The sequence below is a fragment of the Hesperophylax consimilis genome, chromosome 15, assembly GCF_061612785.1.
Source record: "Hesperophylax consimilis isolate HC1 chromosome 15, BYU_Hcon_1.0, whole genome shotgun sequence".
In the NCBI taxonomy this organism is placed as follows: Eukaryota; Metazoa; Arthropoda; class Insecta; order Trichoptera; family Limnephilidae; genus Hesperophylax; species Hesperophylax consimilis.
The window spans coordinates 34,380,330-34,397,600 of record NC_142850.1 but is presented as its reverse complement, the minus strand read 5'-3'; the positions used below and the strand labels follow the sequence as shown (position 1 = coordinate 34,397,600).

General features: G+C 33.6%; 1 protein-coding gene across 3 annotated transcripts in view; it reads left to right on the top strand.

The window, feature by feature from the left end:
• The window catches only part of puc (dual specificity phosphatase puckered), a 172,304-nt gene that overhangs the window by 11,579 nt on the left and 143,454 nt on the right, over positions 1-17,271 (top strand). For all 3 annotated transcript variants that reach the window (XM_089640521.1, XM_089640520.1, XM_089640519.1), the window contains exon 2: positions 14,860-15,525. In XM_089640521.1, the coding sequence (XP_089496647.1) occupies positions 14,991-15,525 (535 nt within the window). In that variant the 5' untranslated portion in view covers positions 14,860-14,990. The remainder of the gene's footprint in view (positions 1-14,859; positions 15,526-17,271) is intronic.

Below are 17,271 nucleotides of genomic sequence, written 5' to 3'. Positions count from 1 at the left end.
ATGAAACCGGTTGATTGACTAATTTGCAAGACCTGGTCATTAAAATATTAGTAACCCATAGTTGTGCAATAAAATTCATGTGTAAGTTTTTCTTCTGTTTGTTTTTTTTTCATATAAAGATCAGTGAAGAATGCTATTTGGCAATGAAGCTTGAAAATTTGAAAATATATATTTACAAACTATGTCGAATGAAGTTTCGCTTACAATGTTTCCAGCCTTGTTGAATCGAATGAGACCACTTCCAAATCGATAGTTTCAATGTTTAGTGAAATAAGACAGGTTTTTAGTAAAGAAACATGAAAATAACAAGGGTTAAATCCCTAGAGGGGTGTTCTATCACATCTGCCAAGATGTATGTATGACCAAAGTTTGACCAATGCACAAATTTTGTAATTTATCAAACCCCCATTTGACTATACTGTTACTTATAATGTTAGTTATTTTAAAATTGAAATATGATATCGATAAAAATGAATGTATTCGTAGTTAGGTCTCATTAGCTTAATTGATACAGTTTTGGTCCCGGTAAGACTAAAGGATCTGTGTTCAATTCCCAGTTGCAACGATTACCTTTTTTATTTTCTGTAATTTTAAGAACAGGATGTTTCACTGAATTTGAAAAATTCATCAAGTTTCAATGTTGATTTACACGTTCTGTGAAGGTTCTATTCAAGTTCTGTAATTATTAAAGTTTTGTGAAACAACTGGCCAATAATGATATAATGATAGAACTTGAATAGAAACTTCATAGTAATTGAAAATTGACTTTGAAAGTTGACAACCCGTCCTAAGTGTTCCGTATGAACGTTGTAAATATTAATTAAGTTTCAATAAATAAATTAAATTTTAAGAATCAACCCGTAATAAGCATTTTTTACTACAATACATCTCTTTTAAAATGTGTTTTTTGTTTTGATTGGGGATTGAACCTTCTTATCCAGTAACTGGATTCGACAATTCTACCAAACTGTCCAAATGCTAATCGGGTAGGACCGACATTTATTTCGTACATTAACTGCTTTTTGTCATCCGATTTCAGAGAAATATGTATATTTCCGCGTGTGTGTACGTTATTGCCATCAAAAGTTGGTAGAATGAATTGGCATTTATTACGAGTCTATTTGCGAAGTCGGGAAATGGATTAATTCTCTTCCAACATTTGCATTTATTCATTTAGACATATTTAAAACGTCGTTATATTGTTTTGGCAAGTGTTTGAGCTTAATTACAAACATGTCGTCTTTAATTTCAATACATAATCTGGGACAGTAATTACTAGGAAGAGGAATAAATTGGATGAAACGAATATTAAACATTTAATCAATTGAAGTTGCTACTCATTAATGGAACAAGATACAGATTTAATTGTGTCTGATATGTAGGTAATAAAAAACGTAGTGTTGACCCCACTTGTCTGTGTATGGATATATTATGACAGCGTAAAAAAATCAAACATAAATCTTCTCTCGGTTCTAAAGGTGATATCACTATGGCGTCATCTTCTACTCTAAGGGGAAAATGTATATTAACATGCAGAAGTTTTTATTTTAGACATGACCTAAGATCGAAAACATTGCAGTTGAGTGTGTTCAGGGAATTTAATGTCCTTTATTTGTGGTGAAGCCTTTTTGTTTACTCTTTATTCATTGGTAGATTTGAACAGTTTTCTCACACCTTATATTGTGGTAGTCCGTACCTTTACAAGCTGACTCTTTTTAAAGTGACGATGCAGGTTTTACTGAATATTATGGTTGACTTTAATCTTGGTACAAAGTTTACAAATATACTTTGGAACGAGTGGTGAAATTTGTGAATGATGATTTAAATATTATTGTGGACTCCGTTTTGTGGTAAATATTTATCTTTTTTTTATACTTTTAAATGTTTAATAAAAAATTTTCGGTCGTATCTTCTTAGGTTTAAATGCACTAAAAATCAATATTACATATTTGCTGACCCTGTAAAAATGCATTAATAATCTTTATTTTTATTTTTTTTTTATTTATTTATTTATTTAGTACAGGTGATGATACAATGACACATGTATATATACATAAAAATACTTTGACTGCCCAACTAGGAGGAATTCCCGTTTTAGGACGTTAATCAATATTACACATTTGCTGACCCTGTAAAAATGCACTAATAATCAATATTACAACATTTGCTGACCCTGTAAAAATGCACTAATAATCAATATTAAACATTTGCTGACCCTGTAAAAATGCACTAATAATCAATATTACAACATTTGCTGACCCTGTAAAAATGCACTAATAATCAATATTACACATTTGCTGACCCTGTAAAAATGCACTGATAATCGATATTACACATTTTCTGACCCTGTAAAAATGCACTAATAATCAATATTACACATTTGCTGACCCTGTAAACATGCACTAATAATCAATATTACACATTTGCTGACCCTGTAAAAATGCACTAATAATCAATATTACACATTTGCTGACCCTGTAAAAATGCACTACTAATCAATATTACACATTTGCTGACCCTGTAAAAATGCACTAATAATCAATATTACAACATTTGCTGACCCTGTAAAAATGCCCTAATAATCAATATTACACATTTGCTGACCCTGTAAAAATGCACTAATAATCAATATTACACATTTGCTGACCCTGTAAAAATGCACTAATAATCAATATTACACATTTGCTGACCCTGTAAAAATGCACTAATAATCAATATCACACATTTGCTGACCCTGTAAAAATGCACTAATAATCAATATCACACATTTGCTGACCCTGTAAAAATGCACTAATAATCAATATTACACATTTGCTGATCCTGTAAAAATTTCAAGTGCGCTCCACTATTGAATTTGGCGGCAACCTCTAGTCTGATGCCCCTTAAAATACTTGAAAAAAAAGTCTGTACAGAAACGGGCGATTTCCCTATCTGAACAAACGGATTACAATCTTTAGAGCGCAAGCGTAAGGAGGGAATGTTGTAATTAAGCATAAGCATTCCCAAAGATGACTGTATGGACGTAATGTATAAAAAACTAACAACTCCAAAATATAAAATAAAAGCACTACATTTTCCAAAGCACACATCTTTACAAGAAAAGGGTAAAAATTAGAAAACTACATTGGATGAAATATCTACGTACCTGCCTAATTAGTAATCAATGGTCACATAATATCCACGTACCTACCTAATTAGTAATCAACGGTAACATAATATAACCAGTTAGAATGTACTAACTTTGAACAAGTCGAGTTCAATAGAGTTCAATCGAGTTCAATCGAGTGAAGTAACGTTTTTTTAAAGTTGGTCTGTTAAATGCGCTGGAGTAATAAATAAATGTAGGAAATAATTTAGTTCCATGGTGATGGTGGTATTTATACAATAAAACTATACCCAAAACCATTGTTTTCTCAAACGTAAGTTTTTTGACTTAGTTCTGTATAGTTTAAGATGATCCAATTCATCTTTTAAAAAGGTCACAGGCAGCCTCCATTGAATAATTCATCTGCTGCATCTGCCATCTAATGGGGAAAGTTGAGAATCTTTCGACTTTACGAGTATCTCGTTCTGCATTATGCATTCAGCGGAGAACATGTGTTTTTACACCACCATTGTGACCACGATCTTCTCGCAATGCACATCTCATGGGGAGGGACACACATCACGGTCTTCACCCCCACTATCCCTTCGGACCACCTGTATCACACTAACCGGACAATTTAAAATCCGGTTAAATTGGTCACTGTTGTACACTAACTGTATTGTAATAAGAACAAAATAAACTGGAATGTCGTGAACAGTCAACAGAAAAGTATGTTTCCAATTTATTAAATCAAAACCGAAATCTCCTTTGAAAATATAAGACTTGTAAGCAGGTACTTAAATACCTACCTACTTATGGCGAAGCTCTAAGAAGTAATACAAAACATATGTTTTTGGTTTGAGAATTTAATCGCTTAGAAATATTTCAAATGTTTTAAATAAATACTGCGATTAGAACACATCTTGAACTTTAAAATAATCGAGGATCTTTTTGATTAGACATTTTATAAGCCCATCAGAAAAAAATAAAGAATCACGCTTAATAAAAGAGCTTTAAAGTTCAAAATCTCCTATTTATGAACCCCTTTCCGGTTATGTTTTTATTTTATAATGTGGAAAATTAAATCTTCTTGAGGAAATGATCGCAAAACGTTTTGAAATTGGTGCCTGAACTTCGGAAAATAAAATAAAACACGCTTTTCGCAGATATTTTTTGAATAAAACCAAATCTTGGAAGCGGAATTTATCCCACTTCCCGATATCTGATCGTGCTAAAACTCGGTAGATTTCAGCAGTTAATATACGAAATAAATGACAGTCCTACCTGATCGGCATTGGGCGAGGTTAGTAGAGTTGTCTACTCCAGTTCATGGGTAGGATGGTGCAATCGTCGGTCAAACAAAAACGATATTTTTAAAGAAAACGTAAAAAGAATTGTTTTTTTACGTATTGAATTTTATGCATTGTTCTTAATTTCTTAGGCTTTCATAGATAACCTCTTCTATTTTTTCGGAATAAGCATAAAAAACCGTATACCTATACTATATATAAAAGATATAAAGCTTTCAACCCGTATTGCATTTGGTCAATACCGTTACTCATTCATTGAGCTTCTAATGGTGTGAACAGTGGCCAGCGTGTCTCGAATCTCCGCTCGCATTATCCGAATCCCTCGCATAGATTCCGAGGCTATAACTGCAACAGTAACTCACTACGAGAGACGGGAACAGCGGTGCATCGGTGCATCAGTACATTGGTGCACACTGCACTCGCAATCAGTCCCGACCCAATAGTGGAACTTGACGTCAGGTATTTGAACACGCTTTTGGCCGCGAGTCAAGAGGCCGATTCCTGCCATACCCGCGCGATGAGACCTCTCATTAATTATGATCACTGAACGCTGAGATCTGATCGCTGATTACAGTGATCCTAGTTTGTCCCGGATCAGCTGTTATCTTTTTAGTTGGGTCGGATTAAACTGTTCCCTGCAAATCAGCATCTGTGACACCAACGCTCCCACCAAATGTAACAAATTTTAACGAAACATCAAACAGAACAAGATCACAGAAAATTAATAAAATTGCGGTCTTAACTGGGAATTGAACCCAAGATCTTACGACTTAAGTCATAATGACATAGAGAAACTAATAAATAAAATATAATTGGTGGCCCCTTAAAAATATATTTTACTAACGAACAGTTTTTCAGTAGCCATGTCCAAGAATGTATTAGTTTAGTTATGAACGGATTTGGTTGTCAGAATTCTTACCCTATAGCAATTTGACGATCTCTTGCTTAGCTAAAAGGCAACTTAAATTCCGTATCTTAATCTGTTAGCTTCCGCGTGTATTAACCCCAAATAAAACCGTCCTTTCTGTTGGAAGTCAAACTTTTGGCAGTGTTCACGTAAACAGGGTTTTGATAAATGTTGTTGACAGCGCATCATTTGCTTTTGCTAAAGCAACAACATCACAATGTCGTCAACCTGCTTCAACCCGCTGAAAAAGCTTTTTTATAGGTCTGTGACTCTACCTATTTTGGCTTTCAATCACTAGATAATCTATATATATACCTTGATTGAAACTATAATAGTCTTTTTATTCCTCTTGGATATACCAGAGTTATATGATATCACTGAGTATATCGCCTGTTTCTATTACAGCAAGCACGTCATCATGTCATCAACCTTTTTCATTAAGGAAAACCTCAATCCTTTTTGAGTTCTCTGTCAGTGAAATACCTTTAACTTGATTGTGTCTTTTCGTTATTATTCTTGGTTTATCTGAATCATTTGTGCTTTACCTGACCTCATTTCTATTTAGGTTTCTTTGTAGCATTCACTACTATTTCTACACCTACTCATTTGTAGCGCAATAAACTTTACTTGATTTAGCATCCTTTATCGTGTTCCAGTTATGTGGTTTGTTTATAAACTTAATCCCACATAAGTAATTAGCATTTCACAAACAAAAACCTGTTGTGACAGAAGGAGATCACTTCTTTGTCTAGAGAACAAATGGGTTTCTAATCTAGCCAGTGATTCATCGCGTTGTGAATCTTGTGATCGCGCTTTTGGCAGACACTTCAAAAATGTGCTCGAGCGCGGTCTTTTGTTTTATTAACTCTGCTTTTACTGACTTTATACAATTATCTGACTTTGTACAATTTGAAACTGTGGTGTATCTTCGCAAGAGGAGTATTTCAAGAAGACGTGGCACCTGTCACCAAGCATTAAGCTCGTATATCCTGATCTTCTTCAAATTATAGCACTCATCATGTTCTTTGATTGTTGATGTGTTGAGCCGTATTACGCTTCATCTTCCTTCTTGAGACAACGTTCCGGATAGCCTTGCAATATCCATGATCGGAGGAAGAAAAATGAAAGTTTATTTATAATCTTTCTAAATTGCCAGTTCAAGGAGGATAAAGCCTAACACGGTTTAACACCCCAAAAGTCAAAAATCATATTTCTGTTAATCTTGAGAATCTCAAATTTTTTCGTCTAGTGATTAGATTACTCATTTCAACTTCTTACAAATCATGCAATGTTCTTCAAGGATCTCTTCAGGAACCTTTCGAATGTCACTGTCACTATAAGCTACAAATTTTCCTTTAACAATTTGAACCACCTAGACTAGATCGTACATCACTATGTAGTTGGGGATTACACGACGAAATTATAAAGCCGTCCTTTCCCGTGCCCATATTACACCGCCAGAATTACACACGGACGGGATAACATATAGACAAAAGTACGCATGTCGAGAATTACATCTACTAGAATTACACACGTCAAAAACCTAACCTAAGCTAACCTAAATCAACTTTTATTTTTTAAATTTATTCAGCATATACTCAATCACTTTAAAATTTAAACCAATTAAAATAATAAAATTATCCAAAAAAAGGCTTTGCATTGAAAAATCTAACATGGTGGTAATGTCTGAAAAAATACAATTACTACCCAGTTTTCCCCTAGTTTTTACAACGTCGATTTTTTGTCTGTTTTTAAACAATAGAAAATCAACCCATCAAAAAAGTTTTTTCATTGTGATTCACCTACATTAAAAATGTCTTTTAAACCTTTAAAAAATGGTTTGGCAGTTCTACCAACCCTGCCAAATGCCGATAGGGTAGGACCGATAATTATTTCGTATATTAACTGCTGCAATGTCATCTGATTTCAGAGAAATACAAATATGTCTGCGTGTGTATATGTAATTGCCATCAAATGTGGATGGAATGCATTGTCATCGACATCGAGTCTATCTGCTTGATGTCGAAAAGTGAGTCATTTTTGCTTCCCAGATTTTCACTAATTCATTACTGAAAACAATCCCTATTTCTAGTTTTTAGTGTAGTAATATTTTGACTGTCGATCCTACTTCTAGTTTTCAGTGAAATAATATTTTGATTGTCGACCCTACTTCTAGTTTTTAGTGAAGTAATATTTGAATTGTCGACCCTACTTCTAGTTTTTAGCGTAGTAATATTTTGACTGTCGATCCTACTTCTAGTTTTTAGCGTAGTTATATTTTGACTGTCGATCCTACTTCTAGTTTTCAGTGAAATAATATTTTGATTGTCGACCCTACTTCTAGTTTTTAGTGAAGTAATATTTTGACTGTCGACCCTATTTATAGTTTTTAGTGAAGTAATTTTTTGACCTATTTCAGTAGATATCCTTGCAAGTCATATCCAGTTGTACAACGAACCTCCTCTTGGCCAAAAGACCCGGATTATCCGCGAGTTTACCTTACTGCCCACTGCTGGTCCGTCCCACACGGCAGGATGACTTAGACCTTGCACTCCCCGCCACGCTGTCACTAGTGTTGCACGACTTGATGAAACATGGCAGCGAACTTTGGTCTTTTATAATGTCTTGTCGCTAGCAGATAAAGATAAGGGATAATAATCCGTGATATCTTCACCATCTTGACGTCAGAATAACACATCAGGTGTTTTGTGGAAGTATTCGAGAATTTAGATATCTTTTCTCAGTGTTTACTTACACTGTTTTATTTTATTATTTTAAATTAAAAGCGATAGATGCTGTCCTCTGTTTGTTGCTTATCAATATCATAGGATTCGGTATTGCTTATATTTTATCTAATCTTGGGATTTTCCCAGCACATTGAGATTAATATTGATGTCCAAAAATAAATGTAACATGGATTTATTGAATTGAATAGGAAATGAGAATGTTTGTATGGCGAGATTAAAAATATTTCCAAATCATTTAAAACTAACAATGGATGTTAGAATCTCCGTACCGTACGTAAGAATTTCGTTTAAGACGAAGCTTAATGCCAAATCACTATTTTGATTAATCTTTATAACGAATTGGTGTACATTATGAATACGAAACATATTTTTTAGATAAATGAAAGTTTTCCTATCGTTTCGCTTGAGTAGAATACAAATAAAATAATAAATTACTCAATAAAATAAAAAAATGTAAACTACTAAAAATCATACTTTTTCAATAGAGATGTATGAACGCATAAAGGAAACAACTTTTAAAAAAGACAGTATTATAGCTAATACTGTCTGTGATAGTTTCACTTGATTAACTTTTTTGTTTTCTTTTAAAATCGAACGATTCTAGACTCCGTTTGTCAAGCGATTGTAGTGCCTATTACCCTCGATATAAGGTATACCAAGAATATACACATTTTTGGCTTGTAGCTTTCTCTTAAGAAATATCTTTCTTGAAGAGATAAAAATTAATAATAATAAATGTTTTATTATTTTCCTTTTTTGTAAAAAAATAGAAATAATGATATCTTCACTGGGATCTTACGCGCTGACGATTTCTTTTACATATTATTAAAATCACCGCACATTTTTACTGGCTGCAATCTTTGTGAATGATCGCAAGATTCAATTCGAACTAAATGCAATCTAGACAGGGTCTTGGATAAATATATCCTATTTTTATTTTAATGTGCGACATCTATTGACTTTTTTGCAAGTAGGATGAATATTTATTTTTGGAATAACTTAATGCGTAACACCTCAAATTGTAATATTTATTTATAAACAAAATAAGCGATTCTTTAAAGAATAGTTGAAACAGAAAATATTGATCCAACCACAATTTGAAGTAATTAACATTGTTTTAGCAAATTGCAATAATTTCCTTAGCGGAGAATTAATCTATTGTGTATTAAGTATTTGTGTAAATAAGAGTTAATTATTAATTTTTTGACCTCGACCACCGTCAATTTCTTCGCCACTCTCTTCAACAATATGCACCAATTGGGGATGCCTTAGTGTCAGTAGCTTCATAGAGTTGTGTTTCTTGTGCGGTATTCACATAAAAAATAATAACACTGCTGGCATAAATTTTAAACGTATGTTATTCAACTCGAACAATCGTTGACTAAAAGCAATGTCGTTAATAATAAACATGACAGGTACCGTAATCAATAATCAATCACAACTCTCCACTGCTTGACACAGTTCAGACAAGTGGGTACTCGTACACACATTCATACTTTTATAAATATCGTTTATCTTTATCACTATCTCAAATCATTCCCTATCATGTACCAACCCCGCCCGCTAAAATGTATATAATCACTCATTGGATATTCGATGGAGACATGTCATTGCCACAAATCCTTATAATTCTTTCTAAATCCTTGTAAACTGTTTACCACTCATCTTATTTATAATATAATGAATTAATCACAGAAAACTTTCTTAAATGTAATACTTAAAAAACATAAATTGACTGACACAGTCCAAATATCGTGTTTGAAGTTCTAGATATACGCCAATTATATATAAAATCATTATTACACTACATTTTTTACCATTAAAAAAAATTCAAGAAACACAAACTATCATTAATAGACCAGACAAAAATAATTATATCTCCCAAGGTAGATACAAGCTTTGGACAAATACCAGGCAATAAAAGCATTCAACAATATTCACTCGATACAAAACTCCGAAGGTAAATACAAGCTTTGGACAAAGACATCACAAATACCAGGCAGTAAAGGCATTCATTCAATCATTCACTCGCTCCAAAAAGTGTGGGAAACCGAACACATTTCAGATACAAAATCAATGATGGAGAACCCTAAAGCAATATAACAAAACGTTTATAAGGCAAAATAATAAAACACATTTACGTAATAGACAATACCATTACAATACACACATTATATACAACAGTACCTCATACTATTTTTATTATTGTTTTTCTACTATTTTTTTAAAGAAAGACAAACATTCCCGGGTTACGAATAACCTGAAAATATTTGAAAATCTCTACCACCACCACAGTGGCGAAAAATGTTTCTTGTTTTGTGATGGGGGACTTAGCCAGCCGAGGAATTGAACGCACTACGCCTGGGTCTCAACTCAGCCACCTTATTTATTTCTGTTTCATTTTATTTCAATTTATTATATGATAATATCGTTTTATTGTGTATTATTAAATTGTAAAATGAGGGCCTCAGCACTGGTGCCCCCATTATCAAATATTTTTTTAAAATATGTAAAGTATTGTATCCAATATAAATAAAAAAAATATTAAAAATAACGATTAGGTAAATTAAAATTATTAAATTGTACTGATTTCATAGAAATAATGATTTTTAATTCTTATCTTCCGATCTAACATATGTATGGATTACTTAACTTACGCAAGTAGCAATGTATGGATTACTAATTCCCACATAACAGTGCCATTAAAATTAACTCTCAGAGAAAATATTACACACTTATTGAAGTTTCCGCAAGGAGTAGTTTTCTATTTAAAACTTACGTTGGATGCCAGAAACATCATGTCTGCTTATAGAACTGAACACATTGGTGTAGCCGAAAATTTTATCTAAATAATGCTATTATATTTATGTTTAAATATTGTATCTTCCACTAATGCTTGGGTTATCTTAGATAATAATATGTTTGTACGTCGCACTACAAACACTCGAACGGTTACCGCTCCCGTCAAAATTTAGGTCGATTGTTCTGACCAAAGATTCGGTATCAACGTTCCCGTTTTCAGCTGAAATTTGCATCATGAACCATGAAGCTTTAAAACATTATCACAACAACATCAAAATCCATATCAGCCCCGACACTTTGTTTTTTTTTGTTCCTTTACATAATATATAATCAATTTAGTACTCTCCCACCCTCTTGTGCGAATGTGTCGACTATGTAACATCCAATGTGGTGGCAAGATTTCAGACGTATTAGGTTCTTGGCAAGGAATGCCTAATATGTCCGAAATCTACATTCCTTGCTACTGATATTGCAAGTAATGTTAACTCTACTTATATATAACTCAATGGCTCTGGGACTGATAGCCCCCAAAACTTTACTGAATTTCTTGTTTTACTAACTTGACTCAAACATTATTATCTCTGGTATTTTCATAGGTTTTATGTTTACATATTGTTGAACACTGTTATTGGACGGTTTATTATTTGTTGTTTCTTTTTTTTTAATTGGTGTTAGTTCTCTTTCTGTTGGGTAGGTACATTAGTAATATAAAATATATTATATTATGCTACTGAAAAAAAATTATTCGTCGTATTTTAGGAAAAATAGCTTAAATAGGAGTTTTAATGTTTCGAACTTGGGTTGTATGGAAACATTTGGGTAAACGTTTGCAAAGGTGTCTCGTGACGTCACAAGAGACACAATTCAGTATATTTTATAAATCTTTTCGGTCGGCCGCAAATATCAAAGATTTGATGGTTTATATCTTTGGTACTTTTTAATGCGAATATCACACAAGAGTCCCAATTGCTTCCAACCATCTAGAGGCAGTGAGATAGTAAGAGACGGTTGGGTCTCAATAGCTATTTTGTAGTGTTGGTCTCCGTAAGACTAGATGATTTGGGTTCGAGTCCTAGCTGCGACCACAACCTGATTATTTTCTGTCTCTTTGCTGCACTGCTCAAACGCACAACTACGCTATTTCCAACGAAAGGGTGACGACTGGGCGATCAACCAATTTAAGGAAGCCAAAGTACTGTATTAAACATTCCTCAGTAAATGACTATTTATAAAAAAAATGTCGACAGAGTGAAAAATAATCGCGACGCCAAGACACGGGCATTAAATTCAAGGGAACAATTTATTTTTAACATATTACATATGTTTGTTTAAAAAATATATAAATTATCGGTTTATTTATTACAGTTTTCAACAAAATATATGCATTAATAATAAATACAATAATTAATTCGTCAATATTAATTTAACATTGAACGTTTTTAGTTTGATGTCATCTTATTGTCTATGAAAATAGGCGGGGCCAATTATGATAATCAACGGTAAAGATGTTTGGAAACAGGCGAATCGAACTTTACTCAACAAATCACTTGGCTGATCGGAGCCTGAGATTGATCGTTCGAAAAGTTGGGAACAATGGCCGTTAGATTTCTTCATATTATCTTTTTCAATGATTAAACTGAGGTATATTAACGTAAAACCGCACAAGAGTGCCAACTGCTCCCAAGACTATAGCATCCCCAATTGGGGTATGTTGTGAGGCTGAAGGTATTGGTAGGGAAATTAGATGGGGAAGAGTAAGGTGGGGAAGTACTATTCACTATACATGGCTAAAGCCTTATACTGAATTGTGGTATTACACAAGGGCGATAATTAGAGTATCTACCACTCTGGAACGTGCCGCAAATATACCTTATATTATTTTTAATGATTTAATCGTGAAATAGCACAGATTAATCGAATAAAATTTAAGTGCGCACTCCAGGAAGAGAGCCTTACGCCTCGACGAAAGTTCCGTCCTCAGCATGCTCTAATATTAATATGATATATTTGTAAATAACACGAAATTTCTTTACGTATGAAATATTTTCATATTTATAAAAACACTGAATGCACCCATGGTCAAATCTTGAATATAATAATCATGTTCCATCTCGTGTTATATTATATTATTTCTTGAAGAATCTAACAAGTCTCCGAACATTTCACTCCCGACACCCTGTCCCCGTCCTGTCCCTGGGAGAAGCTGACCAATTAATTTCAATCTAAATTAAATCCGTTGTATCTCGTTTCTGCCTGAAAAATAATGTTTTGATACTTTCAAAAGCTGGATTTATGTAGTCATTTTTTATTTCAAATTTAGTGTACAAAAAATATTATTTTGACTTCTCGATGGCAGAGTCTTGAAATAAAATATTAATTTTTTTATCATAGTACGACTTCAGTATTCTGCATCAATATAGATATGTTGAATAATTAATAGGAAACATCCCTACACTTTCATTGTGGCAGACAATAATAAATAGCTCTTGTTTGCTTTCAGGAAACATACTTCAAGATTGAACGTTTGATCATTTGGCGAAAGAGTTTATTTAATGCATCACAAACTTTCATCTCATGTTCTTATTTTCATTTCATTTTAAATTTATCATCGACGACAATACTAGCGACTCTCAAAAGAAAATTTTAAAAAGAAAATTTTTAAAAAGTTTTGGACGCATCTAGGAATTGAACCCTGGACCTCAGCCTTGCCGGGACTTTGCTCTACCACTGAGCTAATCCAACCATATCCCTTTCGTTCATATTTAACTGTGTCGTATTTTGACTAAGAACCACCAACATTATCACCAGCAATCTATGTAGTGTCTTGGATAAATATATCCATTTTTATTTTAAGTTGCGACGTCCATTGACTTTTCCACAAGTCTAGGATGAATATTTTTATTTTATTTTATTTTTCTAATTTTCGTTTGAGAGTCTCTTACATTATCTTCAATGATTAAATATTACAATTTGAGGTTTTACTCATTCAGTTAATAAAAAAAAATTATCTTAGTTACGATATTTTATCTTAGGTTGAGGTGTTTCAAACTCCACCACATTTGTTGACTATCAAGTCCACGATCAGCGAAATTTTAAATTTTCAACATTTGAACGATCGCCGCTAAGTGCCCACCAGGCGATCAATAATTGTTGTCAATATTATCGTCAACTTTTCTTCCAGACCATCCAAGCAACATAAAACACACATTCCCATTTAGCAAATAAAGAATTACGCCGTTAAAAGGATGAAATACAGTGTATGAAATCATTTGATAGTTTTAATAATAATTTCGGACATTTTAATTAGTGTGCAACTATTGCTTGATACTTATTTACACTTATCTAGGTTGTTCGTCGCGACTGGACTAAGTAATTTTGATGAAAGAAGCTACTAGCCAAAAATGTGTATATTCTTTATACCTTATATTGTAGGTAATAGGCATTAAAATCGCTTGACAAACGGAGTCTAGTAATGTTCGATTTCAAGCACAAAACTGGTTTTTATTTATTTTGTAAATAATTTTATAAGAAAGCAAAAAGTTTTAGAGTTTTTTCCTTTACGCTTTCATACATTTCTATCGAAAAAAAATATTTTTTAGTAGTTTACAATTATATTTTTTATTGCGTAATTTATTATTTTATTTGTATTCTACTCAAGCGAAATGAAAACCTTTAATTTATCTAAAGCATATTTTTTGGTATTCATAATGCATACCAATTCGTTATAAAGATGAATCAAAATAGTAATTTAGCATTAAGCTTCGTCTTAACATTGATCGCCTCGTGGGTACTTCTGTTTAGATTTTGGTCAAATTGTGATCAGCTGACAAGCATAACATCATGGCCGTAATGTTTTACAGCCACTAAAAAGCTGACCAAATGCTGAAATGGCCGTTCAAGTTTTTTAAGATTGAATGCAGCCTTCGTCATTGATTTTATAGTTATCAAAGATTATCCTTTTTATCTTACTCTACATTATTTTAATAGTATTATGTTTTGTTGTTTTAGGGGGAGCGGCGAGCGGGGGCGCAGTCCCTGCTGCGCGGCGAGAGCGCGGCGGCCTCCAGCTGCGGCTCTCGCGTAGTCTGAGTTCCCCGGGCCCCATCCTGGCCCCCTTCAACATCAAGCTGGCGCCCAACATGGCCTCCTTGGATCACCGCGTCAGCCTTACCGACTCCATACTCTCCATCAAGGAGCAGCGGCTGTCCCAGGAGAGATCCAACCCGGACCAAAGACAAGCAGACCCCAGACTCCAAAAAGACTTCAAAACTGAAAAGAAAACAGGCGTTCAATCGCCTCCAACTGGCATCACCACCAAAGTGTCTCCTTTAGATGCTGATGCTCTGAGCAGAAAGCTTGAAAGAGCTACAACTCCATTCCTCATCATCGACTGCAGGCCTTTTCTAGCGTACAACGTAAACCATATCAAAGGAGCCATTAACGTAAATTGCTCGGATAGGTTCAACAGAAAGAGATTGCAGCAGGGTAAAGCTGGTCTAGCGGATTTGGCTACCAGCAGTGAAGGGAAGCAAATGCTGAAGGAGCGGCTGTATAAAGAAGTTGTGGTGTATGATGAGTGCTTTGAGGATATTGACAGACTGCCAGTTAGTCATCCGCTGTTCCTGGTCATTACGAGTTTGATCGATGACGACCGAGAGCCTGTACTTCTTCTGGGTAAGTTCATTTTATTGATACATTTCTTTGTTGTTACAACTTATTTTATCTTTCGAAGTGGACAGATAGATTCCCATATCTTACCGGAGAGATTACAATCTTTAGATAACATAGAAGGTCAAGTGGAAATGTCATGTTTGGTCTAATGGTGTTTCGAATTTTCATCAATGATCATTAACGCGTAACCAAAATATTTAAACTGTCGACAATTACTCTAGGGATATTTAGCACAGTAATTTTAAACCTTGCATCAAATGGATTAGTTATAATTTTGCTATGTTGTACATGGCAGAAGTTTTCGACTTTACGAATCATGGTCAGTTATCCAAAAAAAATTACCCTTTACCACAGACATAGGAATTAATAGACGAGAAGATAATGGCGAGGGGTAAAATCAACCGTTGAAGAACGAAGGGAGTGAAGCTGACTGTGATTCGTCAATAAATCAATCTGACAGTAAATAGGCATCTCGCATTATAATATCACCATTTACTTCTTAAAAGTAAAATCTACTTTTGAATGAATAGACATTTTTACATGGGAGCGCAAATTACTCGCCACGTTATGAACAAATTTGCGAAGTCCAAATTCGGCAAAAAAATTCGGTTCTATTTTCAGAGTCGAATATTTCGTTTAAGTATTTAGTTAAGACACTTTTATAAATGTTCATAATTTACTTCCCAGCAACCAACCAGCTTTGTGTTTCGCGTCCAGACGTTTCTCGATGTGATAGTAACAACTGATTCATATTATACGATGTGAATATGCTTAAAATAAAGTAAAATAATGCTTATATATGGAATGTAATACGACAATTGGATTTATTCTCTTTTTCACATCTATTTTTACAAGTTTTCATAGTACAAGTCAACATTTTGCCGTGTTATTTCGTAAAATGAACCGATGATGCCTCGACCATAGTTCGCACAAGAATGATGACGTCACGTTTTCAAATTTCACTTGAGGCCATACGCGAGCACAGCCGGCTCCAATGGAACCGGTATGGGGAGTGGGGATAATACGCTTTTAATCACTTAGGGCAGGTCTACTAATATTCATATGTCTATGCCCTTTACAGTTTTTGTTTGAAACCAAAACCATGTGTCTCTGTCGATTGAATAGTGTTCGAGATAAAGCTGTTCAAAAATTCGTTAATTTGTAATATTTTGTCATTGTTTTGGTTTGTGATTTTTTCCTGTTTTATAATATACGATAGGCTTTAAAACAATTTTTTGAGATGAATTTATTACGTAAATTGATTTAACAATATACGCTACATTTCAACCCCGCTTTTCTGCAACTACATGCATTTCTACAAACCCTCTTGCAAAATTTTGAATAGCTGTATCGCAAACAGTATTAAGTCTACAGATATCATTTTGGTTTCAAATTGTAGCAAATTTTGTCAAGGTTCTCTAAAACCACTCGAGTGATTTATGGAATATTATACCAAGTTTGCAAAAACGTTTTCATTGGATTTAACCCGCAGTAAGCAGATTAATATTTTGAGAAATGGTATTAATTAAATAATACGGTAAATGTATAATATATGACCACAATCCCTTGAGTGGATAAAAACACATTTCGTAGCCTTTGTCAAAATATTTGTTATTTGGGGTAAAAAAAAACAAACACTGAAGAAAAATTTCGCTGTTTTTTTTGGATTTTCAACAAAGATCTAAAACTAGAGTTTATTTTTATCACTAGACCTTCATCATAATATACAACAAAATAAAAATCATTACT